This window comes from Pecten maximus, chromosome 11 (assembly GCF_902652985.1).
Source record: "Pecten maximus chromosome 11, xPecMax1.1, whole genome shotgun sequence".
In the NCBI taxonomy this organism is placed as follows: domain Eukaryota; kingdom Metazoa; phylum Mollusca; class Bivalvia; order Pectinida; family Pectinidae; genus Pecten; species Pecten maximus.
Genome location: NC_047025.1, coordinates 663,143 through 673,789, shown reverse-complemented (window position 1 = coordinate 673,789; position 10,647 = coordinate 663,143). Strand labels below are relative to the sequence as shown.

General features: G+C 34.7%; 1 protein-coding gene across 1 annotated transcript; it reads left to right on the top strand.

Moving 5' to 3' along the window:
- Positions 1-1,626: 1,626 nt before the first annotated feature.
- Positions 1,627-8,087, top strand: LOC117338171 (toll-like receptor 1). The gene is made up of 2 exons (XM_033899395.1): positions 1,627-1,930; positions 4,409-8,087. Exons 1-2 carry the CDS (start codon positions 1,873-1,875, stop codon positions 6,799-6,801), a joined length of 2,451 nt encoding a protein of 816 aa, XP_033755286.1. The 5' UTR covers positions 1,627-1,872; the 3' UTR covers positions 6,802-8,087.
- Positions 8,088-10,647: the final 2,560 nt, after the last annotated feature.

The following is a 10,647-nucleotide window of genomic DNA, read 5'->3' as shown; positions in this document are numbered from 1 at the left end:
TATAACATCGATAGACTATATATATCGAAACTATATTGTTGATAGTACATGTAAACCAACATTTTTATTACCATATTGTACATTTTGTTTTATGTTTACTTATTAATATTATGTCATGATCATTTACTTAATAGCCATAACACTATTGTAATTTTGGTAACTGGTATGGCACACGTCGTTGTTTCAACCAATACATATTAATGTTGTGTTCTTTTATATATATGTGTAAAATACCATTATATTGTATCGTAAATGCTGCCATTTGTTAATACCATTATATTCATGTTTATGGAAGAGGACAATTATAAGTTGTAAAACTTGTGTCCAATTCCTTTTGAAATGTTTTCAAATAAAATATGTTTAAACTTACACAAAAGCTTTATATATCCTGTATATACTCCGGCAACACTGCCGTCTTTATGGTGATTAACTTTATGCTGGACTAATGTTGATGCTTCTCCGAGTTTTTTAAGTGAACATGTGGAGGACATAATCGAACGGAGAGAGCTATACTGTTGTGTCATTCACAATTCATGACGTCACTCATTGTTCATAATATGACATGACGTCATAATCGATTATTGACAAACAGAACCAATGCAATCCGCTCCAGATGATATTACATATTACGTAAAATATGACACCGTATAACAGGCCGATTATTAAAGTGTTAATTCATTTTGACAAATTCATATCATCATCAATTTTCGGTCATGTATATTCATTTCATCATTTATATTATGCGGGATTTTGATTTAAACATATTTTACTCCCATTAAGCAACGGGATTGGGCACAAGTTGTACAACTTATTCGAAACCCTGTCCCTGTGACAAAACATTGGTATATATACAATACAATTCAAGATGGCATAAAATAATATAACATGTATATACACTCTCATGCGATTTTGCAAGCCTTTTTACACAATAAGAGGGAAGAGACTTGTATACTAGTGTCTAACCCCATTTGTGTTTTGACAAATAAAATACGTTTCAATCAAATCAATTAACATAGACATATGTCCTTTGGGTGCACTTACATTGTAATCCAATTAACTTGCCCCTTTTTATTCATATTCTTTAATTTAAGGAATCACCTCATCTTACATTATTGTTAACGAAACGTTTTTCGAATTTTCTCCCTTAATCCGATGTTTCCATATGGAAAGTCATTGCTTGTTCGGATTACCAGGCCAATCTTGACGTGACAATAAAACATGGACTGACTAAAACAATATTTCAAAATATTTAAGGTACAACTTACTAACACCCAAATTGACCTATCTTATCTATTCACACTCCACTCGATTAATTTATTCTGAATAATAATCACTGTATACAAAGGGCACTTGTTTGGACTTTATATTCTAAACAAGAAATGTTGAACGCGTGTCATTTAAATGAAGTTTAAATTCATATTACTTTAATAAAAAAAATCTATTTAAATAAACCAAGAATTGTAACATTCATGTGATATTTTTCAGTTTATTTTTCATCGACGTCACCTAATATTTAAAAATGCCGATCATACCCGGTATGGGTTGACTGCTTGGTTAGATGCATAGACACGGAAGCGAGGTCAATAGAGCGGAACGTATATATGTGTAGATGGGAGAAACCCACTTACCTGTAACTAGAGGGTGGATTATATAGACTATTACAGGGACATGCTCTGAAACATTGACTATTGTTATCAAGCTCTGAAACATTGGATTATTGTTATCAATGTAATCAACTTGTGAGGATCCTGGACAGACGGTTTTAACAATGACTTTGTGAAAAAAACGCCTTTTGATTTTAAGTCGTGACGTCACACTACCATTTGTGTATATAGAGCTGTTTACTTCCTGAATATAAGATTGTACAACACAATGGAGAACTACTTACTTTTTCTAGTAATCTGCGTACACTGGACTGTCCATTATTCAGGTACTTTTTGTATTTTTATTCACGACGGTGTACTTTTAACATTAAGTGAACTGTCCATATAGCCATCACACGAACTGAAAGTGTCATGTATATTTTACCACCACACATCATCATTGCTTATGGAATATATATATATTTTTTATCTTAAAGAGGCTTGCCCGCAGAGATATCAGAAAAATTGGCTAATAGAAAAAGATTTTTTACACATGAGAAATTGTTGGAATTGTTGAGTTTTTCATTTTATTTTCCTTATAAAACGCTGAAAAGTGATATTAAAACCTCATTTTTAAATATTATTTATTTAATCGCAACCCGCAATAAGTCTAATTTGATTGACACATCAAAGAAACAAGCACGTGCACAGTGCCGCACAGTGATAACTTCAAAGGCAGCGGCGATTTACAAAGAAGAGTTGCCGTTATATTCCATACATTTCCCTCTCAGGTTGAGTTTTAAAACGTCTTTTAAATACATATTATAGTAATTGTTTTCAAGAAATAAAGTCGGAAAGCCTCTAATTTTGTCACATAGAAACGTGTACTGAAGTTTATTTAGTGATCGGAGATGTGCCGTTTACCGGTCCGTCTGCGGGTAAGCCTCTTTAATGTTTTTGTTTTGTTTTGTTTTTGTTTTTCGTTTGTTTGTTTTTTATTTGTTTGTTTTTTGTTGTTGTTGATTTAAAAAAAAACCAAAAAAACTTATATCTGGTATTTTTTCTCTCAAGCATTTTGAATACGGAATTACAGTTCAATTGGATTTCTTAACGCACCAGGTGAAGAAAAATTACGTTTCTACTTTTTAGCCTTATTCTGTTTCTTAATGTTATTCTATTTTCTAGTGTTATTCTGTTTTCTATAGTGTTATTCTGTTTTCTGGTGTTATTCTGTTTTCTAGTGTTATTCTGTTTCTTAATGTTATTCTGTTTTCTAGTGTTAATCTGTTTTTCAAACTTTATTCTGTTTTCTAGTGTTATTCTGTTTTCTGGTGTTATTCTGTTTCTTAATGTTATTCTATTTTCTGGTGTTATTCTGTTTTCTAGTGTTATTCTGTTTCTTAATGTTATTCTGTTTTCTGGTGTTATTCTGTTTCTTAATGTTATTCTATTTTCTGGTGTTATTCTGTTTTCTGGTGTTATTCTGTTTCTTAATGTTATTCTATTTTCTGGTGTTATTCTGTTGTCTTGTGTTATTCTGTTTTCTAGTGTTCTTCTGTTTTCTTGTATTATTCTGTTTTCTGGTGTTATTCTGTTTTCTAGTATTATTCTGTTTTCTAGTGTTAATCTGTTTTTCAAACTTTATTCTGTTTTCTAGTGTTATTCTGTTTTCTGGTGTTATTCTGTTTTCTAGTGTTATTCTGTTTTCTAGTGTCATTCTGTTGTCTTGTGTTATTCTGTTTTCTAGTATTATTCTGTTTTCTAGTGTTAATCTGTTTTTCAAACTTTATTCTGTTTTCTGGTATTATTCTGTTTTCTAGCGTTATTCTGTTTTCTAGTGTTATTCTGTTTTCTAGTATTATTCTGTTTTCTAGTGTTAATCTGTTTTTCAAACTTTATTCTGTTTTCTGGTATTATTCTGTTTTCTAGCGTTATTCTGTTTTCTAGTGTTATTCTGTTTCCTCGTGTTATTCTGTTTTCTCGTGTTATTCTGTTTTCTGGTATTATTCTGTTTTCTGGCGTTATTCTGTTTCCTCGTGTTATTCTGTTTTCTAGTGTTATTCTGTTTTCTATAGTGTTATTCTGTTTTCTAGTGTCATTCTGTTGTCTTGTGTTATTCTGTTTTCTAGTGTTAATCTGTTTTCTAGTATTATTCTGTTTTTAGCATTATTCTGTTTTCTAGTATTATTCTGTTTTCTAGTGTTAATCTGTTTTTCAAACTTTATTCTGTTTTCTAGTGTTATTCTGTTTTCTAGTGCTATTCTAATTGCTTGTCGTAACCAACGAAGCATATCTCATTACCTCACCACGTGATATGTTTATAATGTTGAAATAAAAGTAGATATGCAACAGTAAAAGAATAAAAAAAACTAGAGGCACCGAAGTAAGGATATTCAGTCTGTTGTTCTACACTTTACATTGTTCAAATAATTTTTGTACGGACTATACTTAAATACTTATGCTAGGATACATTTTGAATTAAAATGTTTCACCAACGACAGCATATACAAAAATATAGCAAATGGTACCCACAAAATATATCTAATAAGCTAATGAACAAAATGAATATCAACATCATAACGTGATCTGTTGTTAGACCGAAAATTATATCAAATATAGCGATGAAGTACGATTTCTTCGAGATAAGATTGATTATTTATTCACTTTAAATCACAATTATAAAAGAGAAGCTCACAATTTGGAGAGTTGTAACAGTTTAAAGCATGCAACTGTTAGTATTTTGTAAAGCTAAGTCTTCCTTGTTTTCAATTATGGTATACTTGAATCAAAGTACCGAGCTGCTATAATGCTGTATACCATTTCAGATGGACTACCTGATTGTTGCAGCGTGCAAAGATTAGAAGAGACATTTGAAGTCACCTGTCCGGGCTGTCGTCTGCAAGTCATTCCTCAGGATGAAGAGAAGAACACAACTTCCTTAAACCTTATGCACAACAACGTAAAAATCCTGCTTAAAGAGTCCTTTATAAATATGCCACATTTAGAACATATTGTATTGTCCTTTAACAGTTTGTCAGTCATTTCGACTGGCACCTTTCATCACCTGGTCAACCTGACGTACCTTGACCTATCACATAATCTCCTTGATGGCTTCTCATTCGAAGCATCCGCCTTCAATCCCCGAAATAACCTCAAGACTCTTATCATGTACAGTAACAACTTCCATTTAAGGAAGGTCTATCCAGAACCAACGTTATTGTCTCTTTCACAAATTGAAACACTTCATATTGATATATTCGACGGATTGACTTTTGGAGAGGGATTTTTGAATTTAAACAAAATGAAAACATTGTCGTTCAAACAAAGAGGAGAGCTGTCGATAAGAAACACATCATTTCAACGATTGGAGAGTATGGATATTCATAAATTAAGTCTTTTCTTTAAAACCGAAAAGCTAGAAAGAAATGCATTGCATCCATTTCGAAATTTATCTAAGTTGTGTTTGACATCACGCCGATACCGAGACGTTCGTGATGTTCTGCCCCTTCTCCATGGATTACGAGGAAGAACGATGGAATCAATTGAAATTCTTCATAACTATGTTCGTAATGATAATACAGTTCACTTAGAAAATTCAGACATCCGTTTCTTCAGCGCTATTTGCATTAGAAAACTTAACCTTTCTAACAATGCAATTGGAAGTATTAGTATAGAAGCCGTGTTGTCATGGGCCAGTCGAGGCTGTATAGAGTATTTGGATTTGTCGAGAAACACTTTTCAATCACCACAAGTGTTTTTCATTCTGAAATTATTTCCCTCGATACAATATTTTGATTGTTCATATAAAACGTCAACATTCATGCGAAAACGAAGAACCTTTAAAAATCGAAAGATTTATCTTCCAGACAGTCTCATTTATCTAAACCTTAGACATTTTAAATTTACCTCTGACTTCGGACGTCTCGGCTTTATTGACAAAAATCTGAAGATTTTGGACATCAGTTATCAGGAACCTCTATTTACATGTGGTGGACATCGTTTTAACGGTTTAAGTCACCTTACAGAGTTCGATATGTCTGGAATTGTTTGTTCATTTCCTCATCCTGAAATGTTCACTGCCATGTTAAATCTGACAAAACTAACGGCCAGAGAGTGTCTTCTAGGCTATAGTGGATTAGTTCATAACAAACTTTTTCAAGGATTGACACGTCTTACTACTATCGACCTTTCGTCAAACAAAATAAGGTATCTGAACTCGAGCACCTTTAAAGACCAGTCGGATTCGATGAAAATGTTACTTCTCGCAGACAATTTAATTGAAAGCCTTCCGATTCAAAGTCTGGTTCGCCTGAAGGTATTAGAATTGCTCGATATCAGAAATAACCTTATTGCTTCTTTAACCTATTCAGAAATTACTCTTCTTGAAAATTATAGATCGGTGTCAGAGAGGTTCAGAGTAAAACTTGCAGGAAATCCAGTCTTGTGTGACTGTAACAGCCTGGACTTCCTTTCTTGGATAGCCACGACACAGGTTATATATGACAAAGATGATATCGTATGTATAAACAGCCACATGAAAATTGTCGAGATGCTTGAAACATTTCACGATTTTAGAATTGACTGTACATCTCAGTTTTGGCTGATCATTTCTATCAGTCTCACAGTGATTTTCCTCGTGTTGGGAATCATGTTCCGATTGGCTTGGCGATACAGTGTGAATTTACGCTTTTGGTGCCGACATCAAGTAGAACACGAGACGCCGCCATATGATATCTTCATTTCATACTGCAGAGAAGATTGTCGATGGATACGGAAATCATTTACTACATGGCTAGAACAACACGATATCAGATATAGCGCCGAAGATAAAACTTTTGAAACGGGACTAGATATTTGTGATAATATTATGAGAGCGATTGATGATTCGTATCAAACTTTATTTGTAGTAAGCTGTAAATTCCTTGAATACGAATGGCAAACATTCGCTATGAAAGTAGCAAGTAGATACTCATTTCGTGAAGGAAGAGAACGCATGAATATCATTATCCTATTAGATGATATGAAGCGGAGCGAATTTCCAAAACTCATCCGAGAAAACTGGGACATCATACGCCCTTTACAATGGCCAGATGAGCATAACACTGATAAAACAAGACTCCGTACAGCAAGGAAGCTATTTTGGGAAAAGTTGTTAAAACGCGTTCGGAAAGGAAATAAACGACTAGCTTCATCTATTAATTCCGAGTCAACAGTATAGGCGTTTGTATATTATATTGTCACTTGTATCTTCAATAGAAATACTAACCAACATTACACGCGGTTGAAGTTATAACAATAGAAAAGTGTTCCGAATTTGTTAATGCTGAAAATAAGAAGAAGTGGGAAAGAGGCTACGAGTGATTTAAATGAACACATACATGGGTCTTGGACACCAATTTAAATTGATCTAAGGCCTGTTGGTAACATACGTATTAGTGGTATTGATGTTTGTTTAGCAACTTTTTTGTTTACATGTATTTCATTCTGTCTTCAATTTTCTTAGAAAGAGTTTACGCGAAACCAATACAAATAATATAGATAAACTGTAAATGTTTAGTCTATGTAAAGATTTTCTGGTAAAGCAACTCACAGACCATTTCTATTTCAAACAGATAAATTTGACTAAAACGTAATTTTATGATGTTATAAAATTCATGCTGGATCGAAAAAGAAACACAATTAGAAAATGTCTCGTTTACAGGAAACGATAATATGTTATAGGATGTAATACTAGTGTAACATTTAAACCCCGATGATTTTATTACATGAAATAGAAATATTGTACATTCACAGTGTATTACTACAACGGTATTACAGCTGTACTATGACTACCAAGTAAATGGGTACTATGCAGAGATGATGTCCTTAAATTCTGTTATAGAATCTGGCATTCGGGAAGTTTACAGTTTTACCTACACAATTGTTGATAGGTTGTGATGACGTCAGAGGTGTCCTTAGATTTTGGTATACAATCTAACATTCAGGAAGTATACGTCATTAACTACACAATTGTTGATAAGTTGTGATGACGTCATGGTGTCCTATGGTTCTGTTATACAATCTGACATTCAGGAAGTACACCCCTGTACCTACACAATTGTGGATAAGTTGTGATGACGTCAGGGGTGTCCTTATATTTTGGCGTACAATCTAACGTTAATAAAATATACAGCATTACCTACACAATTGTTATTAAGTTGTGATGACGTCAGAGGTGTCCTTAGATTCTATTGTACAATCTGGCATTCAGGAAGTATACGTCATTACCTACACAATTGTTATTAAGTTGTGTTGACGTAAGGGTGTCCTAAGATTCTGTCGTACAATCTGGCATTCAGGAAGTATATAGCTGTAGATATGAAGTAAAAAGCAGCGTAAGCCTCATCAAATAACTGTTTTAGGTCTCTAAGAGATAATGGCATGTAGTTTGATATTGCTAGGTTATATATAGCCATGTAATTGATTTTCCATTGTTGTTATGCCGAATACAGCTTTCTGATTGGTTGAGTTTTTCTTTTCATATCTCTAAAACTAAAAAAAATATTGACATCAATGATTAAATACAGTACAGTAAACTCCGGTTTTAAAGAAGTCAGTCGGACCAAGAAAAAAATTTCGTAGAAACCGGACTTTTTGAAACACAACAAGGGTTATCCGTCTAAAATTAGACACAATATTCTTGTCATGTTTCTTACTAGGCTAGGCCTAGTGTTAGTGTGTGTACTCATGCGGCAAAACACACTTCACTTATAAGTTTATTATTATAAATATCACTGCTTCAGTGTTACATTGTATTTATTATCTAGAGATTGTTACAGATTTTGTACATTGTTTACCAGTTTACCGGCGAGACACTTATACTTTCGCGTGATTTTACAGAACTTTTTTCTTTTGTCAACGCTGTCCACGAACTCAGAGAGGGTAGGACTTTTTAATTAAACACTTGTATTAATATACAATAACTACTGTATTTTACTGTTCGCTCGTCGATATGTTATGTAGAATATAGTATAAGCTGTTAAACCACTGATCTTCATCTCGTAGTGAAGAAACTATGTTTGGGTTGTACCATCCGACATTTAGGAAGTTTAGGAAGTCCTGTTGTATAATCTGCCATTCAGGAGGTATGTTTGGGTTCTGTTGTACAATCTGCCATTCAGGAAGTATGTTTGGGTTCTGTTGTACAATCTGCTATTCAGGAGGTATGTTTGGGTTCTGTTGTACAATCTGCCATTCAGGAAGTATGTTTGGGTCCTGTTGTACAATCTGCCATTCAGGAAGTATGTTGGTGCTGTTGTATAATCTGCCATTCAGGAGGTATGTTTGGGTTCTGTTGTACAATCTGCCATTCAGGAAGTATGTTTGGGTTCTGTTGTACAATCTGCCATTCAGGAAGTATGTTTGGGTTCTGTTGTACAATCTGCCATTCAGGAGGTATGTTTGGGTTCTGTTGTACAATCTGCCATTCAGGAAGTATGTTTGGGTTCTGTTGTACAATCTGCCATTCAGGAAGTATGTTTGGGTTCTGTTGTACAATCTGCCATTCAGGAGGTATGTTTGGGTTCTGTTGTACAATCTGCCATTCAGGAAGTATGTTTGGGTCCTGTTGTACAATCTGCCATTCAGGAAGTATGTTGGTTCTGTTGTACAATCTGCCATTCAGGAAGTATGTTTGGGTCCTGTTGTACAATCTGCCATTCAGGAAGTATGTTGGTTCTGTTGTACAATCTGCCATTCAGGAAGTATGTTGGTTCTGTTGTACAATCTGCCATTCAGGAAGTATGTTTGGGTTCTGTTGTACAATCTGCCATTCAGGAAGTATGTTTGGGTTCTGTTGTACAATCTGCCATTCAGGAAGTATGTTTGGGTTCTGTTGTACAATCTGCCATTCAGGAAGTATGTTTGGGTTCTGTTGTACAATCTGCCATTCAGGAAGTATGTTTGGGTCCTGTTGTACAATCTGCCATTCAGGAAGTATGTTTGGGTCCTGTTGTACAATCTGCCATTCAGAAAGTATGTTGGTTCTGTTGTACAATCTGCCATTCAGGAAGTATGTTTGGGTTCTGTTGTACAATCTGCCATTCAGGAAGTATGTTTGGGTCCTGTTGTACAATCTGCCATTCAGAAAGTATGTTGGTTCTGTTGTACAATCTGCCATTCAGGAAGTATGTTTGGGTTCTGTTGTACAATCTGCCATTCAGGAAGTATGTTTTGGTCCTGTTGTACAATCTGCCATTCAGGAAGTATGTTGGTTCTGTTGTACAATCTGCCATTCAGGAAGTATGTTTGGGTTCTGTTGTACAATCTGCCATTCAGGAAGTATGTTTGGGTTCTGTTGTACAATCTGCCATTCAGGAAGTATGTTTGGGTCCTGTTGTACAATCTGCCATTCAGGAAGTATGTTGGTTCTGTTGTACAATCTGCCATTCAGGAAGTATGTTTGGGTTCTGTTGTACAATCTGCCATTCAGGAAGTATGTTTGGGTTCTGTTGTACAATCTGCCATTTAGGAAGTATGTTTGGGTCCTGTTGTACAATCTGCCATTCAGGAAGTATGTTGGTTCTGTTGTACAATCTGCCATTCAGGAAGTATGTTTGGGTTCTGTTGTACAATCTGCCATTCAGGAAGTATGTTTGGGTTCTGTTGTACAATCTGCCATTCAGGAGGTATGTTTGGGTTCTGTTGTACAATCTGCCATTCAGGAAGTATGTTTGGGTCCTGTTGTACAATCTGCCATTCAGGAAGTATGTTAGGGTTCTGTTGTACAATCTGCCATTCAGGAAGTATGTTAGGGTTCTATTGTACAATCTGCCATTCAGGAAGTATGTTTGGGTTCTGTTGTACAATCTGCCATTCAGGAGGTATGTTTGGGTTCTGTTGTACAATCTGCCATTCAGGAAGTATGTTTGGGTTCTGTTGTACAATCTGCCATTCAGGAGGTATGTTAGGGTTCTGTTGTACAATCTGCCATTCAGGAAGTATGTTTGGGTTCTGTTGTACAATCTGCCATTCAGGAGGTATGTTTGGGTTCTGTTGTACAATCTGCCATTCAGGAAGTATGTTT

What these genes read in the sequence shown, in the direction of transcription:
- LOC117338171 (XM_033899395.1), top strand. Translation starts at nt 1,873, where the DNA reads ATGGAGAACTACTTACTTTTTCTAGTAATCTGCGTACACTGGACTGTC. An exon ending in CTGGACTGTCCATTATTCAG is followed by an intron (nt 1,931 to 4,408) that starts GTACTTTTTGTA and finishes ATACCATTTCAG; the next exon opens with ATGGACTACCTGATTGTTGC.